Source organism: Hyla sarda, chromosome 5 (genome assembly GCF_029499605.1).
Source record: "Hyla sarda isolate aHylSar1 chromosome 5, aHylSar1.hap1, whole genome shotgun sequence".
Taxonomy (NCBI): Eukaryota; Metazoa; Chordata; class Amphibia; order Anura; family Hylidae; genus Hyla; species Hyla sarda.
Window position 1 is genome coordinate 5,960,489 of NC_079193.1, and position 17,099 is coordinate 5,977,587.

At 43.3% G+C, this 17,099-nt stretch overlaps 1 protein-coding gene across 1 annotated transcript; it reads right to left on the bottom strand.

Annotated features, from left to right (window-relative positions):
• On the bottom strand, nt 1–15,812 carry LOC130272487 (chondroitin sulfate proteoglycan 5-like). The gene is made up of 2 exons (XM_056518324.1): nt 15,574–15,812; nt 1–1,584 (listed from the first exon to the last, which is right to left on the bottom strand). Exons 1-2 carry the CDS (start codon nt 15,644–15,646, stop codon nt 17–19), a joined length of 1,641 nt encoding a protein of 546 aa, XP_056374299.1. The 5' UTR covers nt 15,647–15,812; the 3' UTR covers nt 1–16.
• Nucleotides 15,813–17,099: the final 1,287 nt, after the last annotated feature.

Genomic DNA, 17,099 nt, shown 5'->3' on the forward strand with positions numbered 1-17,099 from the left:
CCCTCTGGATGATGTCTCACCTGCAGAAGGCTCCGGTGTTCTCCACGATGTAGCACTGGCCCCCGTTGTAGCAGTAGGTGGGGTAGATGTCGCACAGTGACTTGCAGGAGTTGTTGCGCTTCACGTAGCCGCTCCGGCACTCACTGGTGTTTTCATGGTTTCCAAACAAGCTGTGGGTCTGATCTCTATTGATGTCCGGATTGTACTTGGGTGACTGTTCTCCATAGAAGAGGCCATCTTGTCTTCCTGTCGGCTTTGTATTGACCACTGGAGTCTGTATCTTTGGAGTTACGGTAGTGGCCTTAGGGATGTCCCCAACTCCCCTCGCAGTGATGTCATCATCATCATCAGCTTCCTCAAAATCGTCATCTTCATTGTCATCTTCAATGTCCACTTCATAACCTTCTGCATAGAAAGACGGAGTAGGGTAATAGTAGGTTTCATCAAAAGGCAAGAGGTCGTCATAATGGACTGGCTTGTGCCAAGGGGCAAGTTTATCATGAATGGACTTGGTGGAATCCCCCCCAGGGAAGGATGGCTCTGGATAGTGAGGGATCCTCCAGTGATCCTCAATTTCCAGTCGCTCATCATAATCTATGTCGTGGTCAGATGGGGGCTTGGAGGCTTTTGGGGCACCATCAGGAGGTATGCTGGTAGAAGAGAACTCTTCTTGGGGTCTTTCAGTGACCAGAGTCTTATCAGTGCCCCCCTTAGCACCCTGGGCGCTCGACTGACTGGATGTTTTCTCCAAAGCAGGTCCCTGAGGCTTCTCTGCTTCAAAACTGACCTCCCCCCTGGACATGTTGGGGCTATGAGGATCAGAAGAAGATGGAGGCTGGAGGACGGTTTCTCTGGACACTTGGAGGAGATGGTCAATCTCTGCAGAGTCCGGGCTTATGGCCTTTTCAGTAGATGGAATGAGGGGAGTGATGTTGCCAGTCATGGATGTCTGGGAAGGAGTAGAAGTCTCCCTATCCATAAAGTTATGTAAATGTATTTCCGATCCGGGCCGTGTGACTTGGTCAGAAGGATTTTTGACATGAGGGTCACCACTCCCGGAATCTTCTTGGCTTTCGGTCACAGAAGGGCGATCCCCTTTGACCAAACTCTTTCTAAAATCTAAGTCCATGGTTCTTTGGCCAAGAGCCCAATCCAAGCTGGTCACCGACTCTACATTGTCCGTGTCGTCCTCTGAGAGCAATGACCTCGACGGAGGCTTCTCATTATACATTTCGCCGCCACAGTTGATGCAAGTCACTGATTCATTTTCCATCTTGGCAGGATGGCGGCTCAGTGGACTCTGTGTAGAAGAGACCTCCTTGGCTTGGCCAGTCGTACCCTCTGAAGAGACCGGACCTCCCGCAGTGGCCGGAGATTGAGCTGGGGGCTTTTTATGAGATTTCTTGGACTTCCAGGACTTTCTGTCCATGAATGAATCTTCTCCACCGGATCTGAGTATTCGAGTCGATGACACGTCTAACACGCCTTTCTGAAGAAGAGAGTGCAGGACTGTGGCAGCCGATTCCTTGCCAGGGTTCTTCTCCCCAATCTTAAGGCTCAGGCTTCCATTTGTTTGATCTGACACTGATGGAAAGGAGATAGAAAGTGAAAAGAGAAAAAAAGCAGAAAAGTGTTATTGACCGACGAAACGAAAGTTGGTGATTATCTAGTTACATGGCAACATGGCAGCGCCCCACCCATCACCCTATAGGAGGCGGTACTCCTCCCTCAGAGTCCTGTCAGACTTCAGACAAACTGTAAAAAAATTGAAAATGTAGGTCATGTGAATCCTTCTGTATGCTAATGAGATGATAATGAACAAGGCTCCTTTTAAAGGGAAAGTGACCCTTTAAAAGGAGCTGGGGTGATGTATCCCTCCATTCCAATGCTCCAGTATAAAGATAAAACAGAAACTCATGTGGACTGGGAACTAAACGGTTAATGGTTGATGGGAACATATCACTATTATCTGGAGAGATGGCAGAGAATGGCGGTTCACACACTTCTCTATTGGTTCTATGATCTATAGGTAGCACTGGGAGTTGTATGGAGCAGATACATGTGTGTATGTACGGAGGGGTGTATGTATGTATGTATGGATGAGTGTATGTACGGAGATGTGTATATATGGAGGGGTGTATGTATGAAAGGGTGTATGTATGTATGGGCAAGTTTATGTACAAAGGTGTGTATGTATGGATGTGTGTATGTCTGGATGTGTGTATGTATGGAGGTGTGTGTACAGATGTGTGTATGTATAGATGTGTGTATGTATGGATGTGTGTATGTATGGAGGTGTGTGTACAGATGTGTGTATGTATAGATGTGCTTATGTATGGAGGTGTGTATGTATGGATGTGTGTATGTATGGATGTGTTTATGTATGGAGGTGTGTATGTATGGAGGGGTGTATGTATGGACAAGTGTATGTACGGAGGGGTGTATGTATGAAAGGGTGTGTGTATGTATAGATGTGCGCATGTATGGAGGTGTGTATGTATGGATGTGTGTATGTATGGATGTGTTTATGTATGGATGTGTGTATGTATGGAGGCGTGTATGTATGAATGTGTGTATGTATGGATGTGTGTATGTATGGAGGCATGGATGTATGTATGGATGTGTGTATGTATGGAGGTGTGTATGTATGGAAGTGTGTATGTATGGAGGTGTGTATGTATGGATGTGTGTATGTATGGATGTGTTTATGTATGGAGGTTTTTATGTATGGATGTGTGTATGTATGGAGGTGTGTATGTATGGATGTGTGTATGTATTAATGTGTGTATGTATGGAGGCATGGATGTATGTATGGATGTGTGTATGTATGGAGGTGTGTATGTACGGAGGTGTGTATGTATGGATGTGTGTATGTATGGAGGTGTGTGTACAGATGTGTGTATGTATAGATGTGTGTATGTATGGATGTGTGTATGTATGGATGTGTGTATGTATGGAGGTGTGTGTACAGATGTGTGTATGTATAGATGTGTGTATGTATGGATGTGTGTTTGTATGGATGTGTGTATGTATGGATGTGTGTATGTATGGAGGTGTGTGTACAGATGTGTGTATGTATAGATGTGTGTATGTATGGATGTGTGTTTGTATGGATGTGAGTGTATGTATGAATGTGTGTATGTATGGAGGTATGGATGTGTGTATATATGGAGGTGTGTATGTACAGATGTGTGTATGTATGGAGGTGTGTGTACAGATGTGTGTATGTATAGATGTGTGTATGTATGGATGTGTGTTTGTATGGATGTGAGTGTATGTATGAATGTGTGTATGTATGGAGGTATGGATGTGTGTATATATGGAGGTGTGTATGTATGGAGGTGTGTATGTACAGATGTGTGTATGTATGGATGTGTGTATGTATGGAGGTGTGTGTACAGATGTGTGTATGTACAGATGTGTGTATGTATGGATGTGTGTTTGTATGGATGTGAGTGTATGTATGGATGTGTGTATGTATGGATGTGTGTATGTATAGATGTGTGTATGTATGGATGTGTGTATGTATAGATGTGTGTATGTATGGATGTGTGTTTGTATGGATGTGAGTGTATGTATAGATGTGTGTATGTATGGATGTGTGTATGTATAGATGTGTGTATGTATGGATGTGTGTATGTATAGATGTGTGTATGTATGGATGTGTGTATGTATGGAGGTGTGTATGTATGGATGTGTATATGTATGGAGGTGTGTATGTATGGATGTGTTTATGGATGGATGTGAGTGTATGTATGGAGGTGTGTATGTATTGATGTATGTATGGATGTGACGAAATTATTGTCCAGCACCAAGATGTGGATAAAAACGGGTTTCTTTATTCAATGAAGACAGCTACATACATGAAATCTCTGACGCGTTTCACGCTTTCGCGCTTAGTCATAGAGTGACTAAGTATGTATGGATGTGTGTATGTATGGAGGTGTGTATGTATGGAAGTGTGTATGTACAGATGTGTGTATGTATGGATGTGTGTATGTATGGAAGTATGTGTGGATGTGTTTATGTATGGAGGTGTGTATGTATGTATGGATGTGTGTATGTATGGATATGTGTATGTATGTATGTGTGTATATATGGATGTGTGTATGTATGGATGTATGTATGTATGTATGTGTGTATATATGGATGTGTGTATGTATGGATATGTGTATGTATGTATGTGTGTATGTATGGATGTGTGTATGTATGTATGTGTGTATATATGGATGTGTGTATGTATGGATGTATGTATGGATGTGTGTATGTATGGAGGTGTGTATGTATGGATGTGTGTATGTATGGAGGTGTGTATGTATGGATATGTGTATGGATATGTGTATGTATGTATGTGTGTATGTATGGATGTGTGTATGTATATATGTGTGTATATATGGATGTGTGTATGGATGGATGTGTGTATATATGGATGTGTGTATGTATGGATGTATGTATGGATGTGTGTATGTATGGAGGTGTGTATGTATGGATGTGTGTAAGTACTTGTGCAGGTTTATTGATGTGCCTGAGCATGAATATATTTACCTGTGTATATACTGCATGTGTCTATGTTTCTCTGTGTATTGTGATATCTGCATCCGTGAAGTTTCTTTATATTTGTGTATAGATGTCTGTGTAGATGTATTTATGTATCCTGATGTGTGACTCTTTGTTCTCTATGTATATCTGTATATATGTGTATTCATGTATCTATGTATATCTGTATATATGTGTATTCATGTATCTATGTATATCTGTATATATGTGTATTCATGTATCTGTGTATATCTGTATATATTTGTATTCATGTATCTATGTATATCTGTATATATGTGTATTCATGTATCTATGTATATCTGTATATATGTGTATTCATGTATCTATGTATATCTGTATATATGTGTATTCATGTATCTGTGTATATCTGTATATATGTGTATTCATGTATCTGTGTATATCTGTATATATGTGTATTCATGTATCTATGTATATCTGTATATATGTGTATTCATGTATCTATGTATATCTGTATATATGTGTATTCATGTATCTATGTATATCTGTATATATGTGTATTCATGTATCTATGTATATCTGTATATATGTGTATTCATGTATCTATGTATATCTGTATATATGTGTATTCATGTATCTATGTATATCTGTATATATGTGTATTCATGTATCTATGTATATCTGTATATATGTGTATTCATGTATCTATGTATATCTGTATATATGTGTATTCATGTATCTATGTATATCTGTATATATGTGTATTCATGTATCTGTGTATATCTGTATATATGTGTATTCATGTATCTATGTATATCTGTATATATGTGTATTCATGTATCTATGTATATCTGTATATATGTGTATTCATGTATCTGTGTATATCTGTATATATGTGTATTCATGTATCTGTGTATATCTGTATATATGTGTATTCATGTATCTATGTATATCTGTATATATGTGTATTCATGTATCTATGTATATCTGTATATATGTGTATTCATGTATCTATGTATATCTGTATATATGTGTATTCATGTATCTATGTATATCTGTATATATGTGTATTCATGTATCTGTGTATATCTGTATATATGTGTATTCATGTATCTGTGTATATCTGTATATATGTGTATTCATGTATCTATGTATATCTGTATATATGTGTATTCATGTATCTATGTATATCTGTATATATGTGTATTCATGTATCTATGTATATCTGTATATATGTGTATTCATGTATCTGTGTATATCTGTATATATGTGTATTCATGTATCTGTGTATATCTGTATATATGTGTATTCATGTATCTATGTATATCTGTATATATGTGTATTCATGTATCTGTGTATATCTGTATATATGTGTATTCATGTATCTGTGTATATCTGTATATATTTGTATTCATGTATCTATGTATATCTGTATATATGTGTATTCATGTATCTATGTATATCTGTATATATGTGTATTCATGTATCTGTGTATATCTGTATATATGTGTATTCATGTATCTGTGTATATCTGTATATATGTGTATTCATGTATCTGTGTATATCTGTATATATGTGTATTCATGTATCTGTGTATATCTGTATATATGTGTATTCATGTATCTATGTATATCTGTATATATGTGTATTCATGTATCTATGTATATCTGTATATATGTGTATTCATGTATCTGTGTATATCTGTATATATGTGTATTCATGTATCTGTGTATATCTGTATATATGTGTATTCATGTATCTGTGCATATCTGTATATATGTGTATTCATGTATCTATGTATATCTGTATATATGTGTATTCATGTATCTATGTATATCTGTATATATGTGTATTCATGTATCTATGTATATCTGTATATATGTGTATTCATGTATCTGTGTATATCTGTATATATGTGTATTCATGTATCTATGTATATCTGTATATATGTGTATTCATGTATCTGTGTATATCTGTATATATGTGTATTCATGTATCTATGTATATCTGTATATATGTGTATTCATGTATCTATGTATATCTGTATATATGTGTATTCATGTATCTGTGTATATCTGTATATATGTGTATTCATGTATCTGTGTATATCTGTATATATGTGTATTCATGTATCTATGTATATCTGTATATATGTGTATTCATGTATCTATGTATATCTGTATATATGTGTATTCATGTATCTGTGTATATCTGTATATATGTGTATTCATGTATCTATGTATATCTGTATATATGTGTATTCATGTATCTGTGTATATCTGTATATATGTGTATTCATGTATCTGTGTATATCTGTATATATGTGTATTCATGTATCTGTGTATATCTGTATATATGTGTATTCATGTATCTGTGTATATCTGTATATATGTGTATTCATGTATCTATGTATATCTGTATATATGTGTATTCATGTATCTGTGTATATCTGTATATATGTGTATTCATGTATCTGTGTATATCTGTATATATGTGTATTCATGTATCTATGTATATCTGTATATATGTGTATTCATGTATCTATGTATATCTGTATATATGTGTATTCATGTATCTATGTATATCTGTATATATGTGTATTCATGTATCTATGTATATCTGTATATATGTGTATTCATGTATCTGTGTATATCTGTATATATGTGTATTCATGTATCTGTGTATATCTGTATATATGTGTATTCATGTATCTATGTATATCTGTATATATGTGTATTCATGTATCTATGTATATCTGTATATATGTGTATTCATGTATCTATGTATATCTGTATATATGTGTATTCATGTATCTATGTATATCTGTATATATGTGTATTCATGTATCTGTGTATATCTGTATATATGTGTATTCATGTATCTGTGTATATCTGTATATATGTGTATTCATGTATCTGTGTATATCTGTATATATGTGTATTCATGTATCTGTGTATATCTGTATATATGTGTATTCATGTATCTATGTATATCTGTATATATGTGTATTCATGTATCTGTGTATATCTGTATATATGTGTATTCATGTATCTATGTATATCTGTATATATGTGTATTCATGTATCTGTGTATATCTGTATATATGTGTATTCATGTATCTATGTATATCTGTATATATGTGTATTCATGTATCTGTGCATATCTGTATATATGTATATCTTTGTATATCTGTATATATGTGTATTCATGTATCTATGTGTTTTTCGGTTCTTTATGTATATCTATGTGTTTTTCGGTTCTTTATGTATATCTATGTGTTTTTCGGTTCTTTATGTATATCTTTGTGTTTTTCTGTTCTTTATGTATATCTTTGTGTTTTTATGTTCTTAATGTATATCTATGTGTTTTTCGGTTCTTTATGTATTTCTATGTGTTTTTCGGTTCTTTACGTATATCTATGTGTTTTTCGGTTCTTTATGTATATCTATGTGTTTTTCGGTTCTTTATGTATATCTTTGTGTTTTTCTGTTCTTTATGTATATCTTTGTGTTTTTCTGTTCTTTATGTATATCTTTGTGTTTTTATGTTCTTTATGTATATCTTTGTGTTTTTATGTTCTTTATGTATATCTTTGTGTTTTTCGCTTCTTTATGTATATCTATGTGTTTTTCGGTTCTTTATGTATATCTTTGTGTTTTTCGGTTCTTTATGTATATCTATGTGTTTTTCGGTTCTTTATGTATATCTATGTGTTTTTCTGTTTTTTATGTATATCTATGTGTTTTTCTGTTCTTTATGTATATCTATGTGTTTTTCTGTTCTTTATGTATATCTTTGTGTTTTATGTTCTTTATGTATATCTTTGTGTTTTTATGTTCTTTATGTATATCTATGTGTTTTTCGGTTCTTTATGTATATCTTTGTGTTTTTATGTTCTTTATGTAATCTATGTGTTTTTCGGTTCTTTATGTATATCTATGTGTTTTTCGGTTCTTTATGTATATCTATGTGTTTTTCGGTTCTTTATGTATATCTATGTGTTTTTCGGTTCTTTATGTATATCTATGTGTTTTTCGGTTCTTTATGTATATCTATGTGTTTTTCAGTTCTTTATGTATATCTATGTGTTTTTCAGTTCTTTATGTATATCTATGTGTTTTTCGGTTCTTTATGTATATCTATGTGTTTTTCGGTTCTTTATGTATATCTTTGTGTTTTTCTGTTCTTTATGTATATCTTTGTGTTTTTATGTTCTTTATGTATATCTATGTGTTTTTCGGTTCTTTATGTATATTTATGTGTTTTTCGGTTCTTTATGTATATCTTTGTGTTTTTATGTTCTTTATGTATATCTATGTGTTTTTCGGTTCTTTATGTATATCTATGTGTTTTTCGGTTCTTTATGTATATCTATGTGTTTTTATGTTCTTTATGTATATCTATGTGTTTTTCGGTTCTTTATGTATATCTATGTGTTTTTCGGTTCTTTATGTATATCTATGTGTTTTTCGGTTCTTTATGTATATCTTTGTGTTTTTCGGTTCTTTATGTATATCTATGTGTTTTTCGGTTCTTTATGTATATCTATGTTTTTCGGTTCTTTATGTATATCTATGTGTTTTTCGGTTCTTTATGTATATCTATGTGTTTTTCTGTTCTTTATGTATATCTATGTGTTTTTTGGTTCTTTATGTATATCTATGTGTTTTTCGGTTCTTTATGTATATCTATGTGTTTTTCGGTTCTTTATGTATATCTATGTGTTTTTCGGCTCTTTATGTATATCTATGTGTTTTTCGGTTCTTTATGTATATCTATGTGTTTGTCACTATGTATCAATCATTATATGATGATTAGGGAAGAACATATAAAGTTATTTTGCTCCTTTGCTTCCTTCCTCCTCCTCTTTTCCAAGGATTTTAGACATTTACTGAAGATGTTCCAATAAGTAACATCTCAGGGTCATCAAAGGATCTACAAAGTATCCAGAGATGACGGTGACCATGAGGGTCATAACTGCCCACAACCTGGAGCCACAGAACAGTCAAGAGGTGATGTCACCGAGACACGAGGTGCCCCGCCTCTGATGTCACCTCTCAGGAGCCCCGCCTCTGATGTCACCTCTCAGGAGCCCCGCCTCTGATGTCACCTCTCAAGAGCCCCGCCTCTGATGTCACCTCTCAGGAGCCCCGCCTCTGATGTCACCTCTCAGGAGCCCCGCCTCTGATGTCACCTCTCAGGAGCCCCGCCTCTGATGTCACCTCTCAGGAGCCCCGCCTCTGATGTCACCTCTCAGGAGCCCCGCCTCTGATGTCACCTCTCAGGAGCCCCGCCTCTGATGTCACCTCTCAGGAGCCCCGCCTCTGATGTCACCTCTCAGGAGCCCCGCCTCTGATGTCACCTCTCAGAAGCCTCGCCTCTGATGTCACCTCTCAGAAGCCCCGCCTCTGATGTCACCTCGCAGGAGCCCCGTCTCTGATGTCACCTCTCAGGAGCCCCGCCTCTGATGTCACCTCTCAGGAGCCCCGCCTCTGATGTCACCTTTCAGGAGCCCCGCCTCTGATGTCACCTCTCAGGAGCCCCGCCTCTGATGTCACCTCTCAGAAGCCCCGCCTCTGATGTCACCTCTCAGGCGCCTCCCCATCTTATTCTATAGTAACATGGGGGGAGATTTATCAAAACCTGTGCAAAATCAAAAGTTGACCAGTTGCCCATAGCAACCATATCACTTCTTTCATTTTTCAGGGGCCTTTTCAAAAATGAAAGAAGAGATCTGATTGGTTACTATGGACAACTGGTCAACTTTTCATTTTGCACAGATTTTGATAAATCTCCCTGTTGGATTCCATCTTTAATCAGTGACCCCGCCCCCATTCTGAGGTGTCTCAGCTCCACCCCCTAAATATTATCAAACGTTTCTCTACTTGATGCTCTGAACATCTCAGAAACATCAGGAGTGAAGGTCGGTGCTGCTGTATATCCATAAGGAACATATGGGGAACATCCAAAACAGGGGAACCTGGGGCAAACTATCTGCCCTGCTTAGGGTTTATTCCAGACTGCAGAATTTTACAGCATTTGGGGCAATAATCAGTCAGCGATGTATGGACACGTCCTTCAAGGAATTCCATGGTGCAAGAGAAATACTTGAGGACCGACCCTGCAGATCTGAGGAGCTACATCAGTCTTCACCATAGAGAACGGGAGCAGAAGTCACCAAGGACCCCGACCTGATGAGTATGTGGACCCCCCAGACCCATCAGTGACCGCCCATCCCCAGTGGTCTCGTCCCCACTCTACACTGATATAAGTGATGGGATGATGGGAGCAGAAGCCACCAAGGACCCCGACCTGATGTGGACCCCCCAGACCCCTCAGTGACCGCTCTCCCCGGTGGTCTTGTCCCCACTCTACACTGATATAAGTGATGGGATGATGGGAGCAGAAGTCACCAAGGACCCCGACCTGATGAGTGTTTGGACCCCTCAGACCCCTCAGTGACCGCTTTCCCAGGTGGTCTCGTCCCCCACTATACACTGATATAAGTGATGGGATGATGGGAGCAGAAGCCACCAAGGACCCCGACCTGATGAGTATGTGGACCCCCAGACCCCTCAGTGACCTCCCATCCCCGGTGGTCTCGTCCTCCACTCTACACTGATATAAGTGATGGGATGATGGGAGCAGAAGCCACCAAGGACCCCGACCTGATGAGTATGTGGACCCCCCAGACCCCTCAGTGACCGCTCTCCCCGGTGGTCTCGTCCCCACTCTACACTGATATAAGTGATGGGATGATGGGAGCAGAAGTCACCAAGGACCCCGACCTGATGAGTATGTGGACCCCCAGACCCCTCAGTGACCGCTCTCCCCGGTGGTCTCGTCCCCCACTCTACACTGATATAAGTGATGGGATGATGGGAGCAGAAGCCACCAAGGACCCCGACCTGATGTGGACCCCCAGACCCCTCAGTGACCACCCATCCCCGGTGGTCTCGTCCCCCACTCTACACTGATATAAGTGATGGGATGATGGGAGCAGAAGCCACCAAGGACCCCGACCTGATGAGTATTTGGACCCCCCAGACCCCTCAGTGACCGCCCATCCCCAGTGGTCTCGTCCCCACTCTACACTGATATAAGTGATGGGATGATGGGAGCAGAAGCCACCAAGGACCCCGACCTGATGTGGACCCCCCAGACCCCTCAGTGACCACCCATCCCCGGTGGTCTCGTCCTCCACTCTACACTGATATAAGTGATGGGATGATGGGAGCAGAAGCCACCAAGGACCCCGACCTGATGAGTATGTGGACCCCCAGACCCCTCAGTGACCGCCCATCCCCGGTGGTCTCGTCCTCCACACTACACTGATATAAGTGATGGGACGATGGGAGCAGAAGCCACCAAGGACCCCAACCTGATGAGTATTTGGACCCCCCAGACCCCTCAGTGACCGCCCATCCCCAGTGGTCTCGTCCCCCACTCTACACTGATATAAGTGATGGGATGATGGGAGCAGAAGCCACCAAGGACCCCGACCTGATGTGGACCCCCCAGACCCCTCAGTGAGCACCCATCCCCGGTGGTCTCGTCCCCCACTCTACACTGATATAAGTGATGGGATAATTGGAGCAGAAGCCACCAAGGACCCCGACCTGATGAGTATTTGGACCCCTCAGACCTCCCAGTGACCGCTCTCCCCAGTGGTCTCGTCCCCCACTCTACACTGATATAAGTCATGGGATGACGGGAGCAGAAGCCACCAAGGACCCCGACCTGATGAGTATGTGGACCCCCAGACCCCTCAGTGACCGCTCTCCCCGGTGGTCTCGTCCCCCACTCTACACTGATATAAGTGATGGGATGATGGGAGCAGAAGCCACCAAGGACCCCGACCTGATGTGGACCCCCCAGACTCCTCAGTGACCACCCATCCCCGGTGGTCTCGTCCCCCACTCTACACTGATATAAGTGATGGGATGATGGGAGCAGAAGCCACCAAGGACCCCGACCTGATGTGGACCCCCCAGACCCCTCAGTGACCGCCCATCCCTGGTGATCTCGTCCCCCACTCTACACTGATATAAGTGATGGGATGATTGGAGCAGAAGCCACCAAGGACCCCGACCTGATGAGTATTTGGACCCCTCAGACCTCCCAGTGACCGCTCTCCCCGGTGGTCTCGTCCCCCACTCTACACTGATATAAGTGATGGGATGATTGGAGAAGAAGCCACCAAGGACCCCTATCTGATGAGTATTTGGACCCCTCAGACCCCCCAGTGACCGCTCTCCCCAGTGGTCTCGTCCCCCACTCTACACTGATATAAGTGATGGGATGATTGGAGAAGAAGCCACCAAGGACCCCTATCTGATGAGTATTTGGACCCCTCAGACCCCCCAGTGACCGCTCTCCCCAGTGGTCTCGTCCCCCACTCTACACTGATATGTGACGGCGTCCTGCTGCCTGGCCCAGCGCCCCTCACACTAATAATGTGGAGTATAAGTGATTCAGGGCACGTGTCTCCACCTATACATCAGTGACCATGTGATGTCCCCGTCTGCCTAGTTACCAGGGTCTGCACTGCCCCCCCCCCCCCCCCCCCCTCTATAGGAAAACCGAGCGCGATCTCATGAAGGGGGAAGGGGCTGACGACCTAATTCTCCTCCGTCTCCCTCCTGCGCCCATACAGGATCCAAATAACACAGGAGACCGAGCGGTGCCCCCGCCGCCTGCAGGGGTAACGCTGCCATATTCTGCCATATTTTCTCTGTCTGGAGCTTTTAACCCTTTCTACTCCCCATAAGTCGGAGCAAACAACAGTAATGTGGAGACGGAGCGTGTTGCTAGGGGCTTGTGGAAAGATAGGGAGTGATCGCTGAGACCCACCCCCACCATCACTGTGCCCACATCCTCTACACTGCTGGCATCTATACCACTATAGCCCTGGCAATTATACCCACATCCACTATAGCCCTGGCATCTATACCCACATCCACTATAGCCCTGGCATCTATACCATTATAGCCCTGGCATCTATACCACTATAGCCCTGGCATCTATACCCACATCCACTATAGCCCTGGCATCTATACCACTATAGCCCTGGCATCTATACCACTATAGCCCTGGCATCTATACCCACATCCACTATAGCCCTGGCATCTATACCCACATCCACTATAGCCCTGGCAATTATACCCACATCCACTATAGCCCTGGCATCTATACCACTATAGCCCTGGCATCTATACCCACATCCACTATAGCCCTGGCATCTATACCCACATCCACTATAGCCCTGGCAATTATACCCACATCCTCTATAGCCCTGGCATCTATACCCACATCCTCTATAGCCCTGGCAATTATACCCACATCCTCTATAGCCCTGGTATCTATACCCACATCCTCTATAGCCCTGGCAATTATACCCACATCCTCTATAGCCCTGGCATCTATACCCACATCCACTATAGCCCTGGCATCTATACCCACATCCACTATAGCCCTGGCATCTATACCCACATCCACTATAGCCCTGGTATCTATACCCACATCCACTATAGCCCTGGCATCTATACCCACATCCACTATAGCCCTGGTATCTATACCCACATCCTCTATAGCCCTGGCATCTATACCCACATCCTCTATAGCCCTGGCATCTATACCCACATCCTCTATAGCCCTGGCATCTATACCCACATCCTCTATAGCCCTGGCATCTATACCCACATCCTCTATAGCCCTGGTATCTATACCCACATCCACTATAGCCCTGGCATCTATACCCACATCCACTATAGCCCTGGTATCTATACCCACATCCTCTATAGCCCTGGCAATTATACCCACATCCTCTATAGCCCTGCCATCTATACCCACATCCTCTATAGCCCTGGTGTTATACCCACATCCACTATAGCCCTGGCATCTATACCCACATCCACTATAGCCCTGGTGTTATACCCACATCCTCTATAGCCCTGGTGTTATACCCACATCCTCTATAGCCCTGGCATCTATACCCACATCCACTATAGCCCTGGCATCTATACCACTATAGCCCTGGCATCTATACCCACATCCACTATAGCCCTGGTGTTATACCCACATCCACTATAGCCCTGGCATCTATACCCACATCCACTATAGCCCTGGCAATTATACCCACATCCTCTATAGCCCTGGCATCTATACCCACATCCTCTATAGCCCTGGCATCTATACCCACATCCACTATAGCCCTGGCATCTATACCCACATCCTCTATAGCCCTGGTGTTATACCCACATCCACTATAGCCCTGGCATCTATACCCACATCCTCTATAGCCCTGGCATCTATACCCACATCCACTATAGCCCTGGCATCTATACCCACATCCACTATAGCCCTGGCATCTATACCACTATAGCCCTGGCATCTATACCCACATCCACTATAGCCCTGGTGTTATACCCACATCCTCTATAGCCCTGGCATCTATACCCACATCCTCTATAGCCCTGGCATCTATACCCACATCCACTATAGCCCTGGCATCTATACCCACATCCACTATAGCCCTGGCAATTATACCCACATCCTCTATAGCCCTGGCATCTATACCACTTTAGCCCTGGCATCTATACCCACATCCTCTATAGCCCTGGCATCTATACTATCATTATCTATAGCCCTGGCATCTATACCCACATCCTCTATAGCCCTGGCATCTATACTATCATTATCTATAGCCCTGGCATCTATACCCACATCCACTATAGCCCTGGCATCTATACCCACATCCACTATAGCCCTGGCATCTATACCCACATCCTCTATAGCCCTGGTGTTATACCCACATCCACTATAGCCCTGGCATCTATACCCACATCCACTATAGCCCTGGCATCTATACCCACATCCACTATAGCCCTGGCATCTATACCCACATCCACTATAGCCCTGGCATCTATACCCACATCCACTATAGCCCTGGTGTTATACCCACATCCTCTATAGCCCTGGCTTCTATACCAACACACCAATGCCCCCTGAGCCCCCCAGATGCCCATACAGATGTCCCCAGTCTCAGGTGTCACCTACCTCCAGCCCCGCACGGGGTGAGCAGGCAGCAGAGCAGGGTGAGCAGGCTCCAGTACTGCAGCCAGGAATCCATTGTCCCTGTCGTTGTCGGGTCGGTCCGGGGTCTCCGCTTGGTTCGGTGGTTCAGCCCCAGATCTGCTGCCGGGCGGCTCCGCTGTGCGCAGGGACGGGGTGCGGGGACATCGCTGAGGATCTGCTGCAGCTCCGAGCTCCGCTGTATAGTGAGGAGGAGGAGGAGGAGGAGGAGGAGGAGGAGGAGACCACTACACCTCACCGGCCTGAGGGGGGCAGCACTGCCCGGGAGAGGGGGCACAGAGGAAGAGCGGGCACCTAGATGGAGGGAACACTGCTGACCAGCCTGTGCACAGTACAACTCCACCAGCATGTGCACAGTACAACTCCACCAGCATGTGCACAGTACAACTCCACCAGCCTGTGCACAGTACAACCCTCACAGCCTGTACACAGTGCAACTTCACCAGCCTGTGCACAGTACAACTCCACCAGCCTGTGCACATTACAACTCCACCAGCCTGTGCACAGTACAACCCTCCCAGCCTGTGCACAGTACAACTCCACCAGACTGTGCACAGTACAACCCTCCCAGCCTGTGCACAGTACAACTCCACCAGCCTGTGCACAGTACAACCCTCCCAGCCTGTGCACAGTACAACTCCACCAGACTGTGCACAGTACAACCCTCCCAGCCTGTGCACAGTACAACTCCACCAGCCTGTGCACAGTACAACCCTCCCAGCCTCTGCACAGTACAACCCTCCAAGCCTCTGCACAGTACAACTCCACCAGCCTGTGCACAGTACAACCCTCCCAGCCTGTGCACAGTACAACTCCACCAGCCTGTGCACAGTACAACCCTCCCAGCCTCTGCACAGTACAACTCCACCAGCCTGTGCACAGTACAACCCTCCCAGCCTGTGCACAGTACAACTCCACCAGCCTGTGCACAGTACAACCCTCACAACCTGTGCACAGTGCAACTCCACCAGCCTGTGCACAGTACAACTCCACCAGCCTGTGCACAGTACAACTCCACCAGCCTGTGCACAGTACAACCCTCACAGCCTGTGCACAGTGCAACTCCACCAGCCTGTGCACAGTACAACTCCACCAGCCTGTGCACAGTACAACTCCACCAGCCTGTGCACAGTACAACCCTCACAGCCTGTGCACAGTGCAACTCCACCAGCCTGTGCACAGTACAACTCCACCAGCCTGTGCACAGTACAACTCCACCAGCCTGTGCACAGTACAACCCTCCCAGCCTGTGCACAGTACAACTCCACCAGCCTGTGCACAGTACAACCCTCCCAGCCTGTGCACAGTACAACTCCCAGCCTGTGCACAGTACAACTCCACCAGCCTGTGCACAGTACAACCCTCCCAGCCTGTGCACAGTACAACTCCACTAGCCTGTGCCCAGTACAACCCTCCCAGCCTGTGCACAGTACAACTCCACTAGCCTGTGCACAGTACAACCCTCCCAGACTGTGCACAGTACAACCCTC

What these genes read in the sequence shown, in the direction of transcription:
- LOC130272487 (XM_056518324.1), bottom strand. Translation starts at nt 15,646, where the DNA reads ATGGATTCCTGGCTGCAGTACTGGAGCCTGCTCACCCTGCTCTGCTGC. An exon ending in CACCCCGTGCGGGGCTGGAG is followed by an intron (nt 1,585 to 15,573) that starts GTAGGTGACACC and finishes CCTTTCCATCAG; the next exon opens with TGTCAGATCAAACAAATGGA.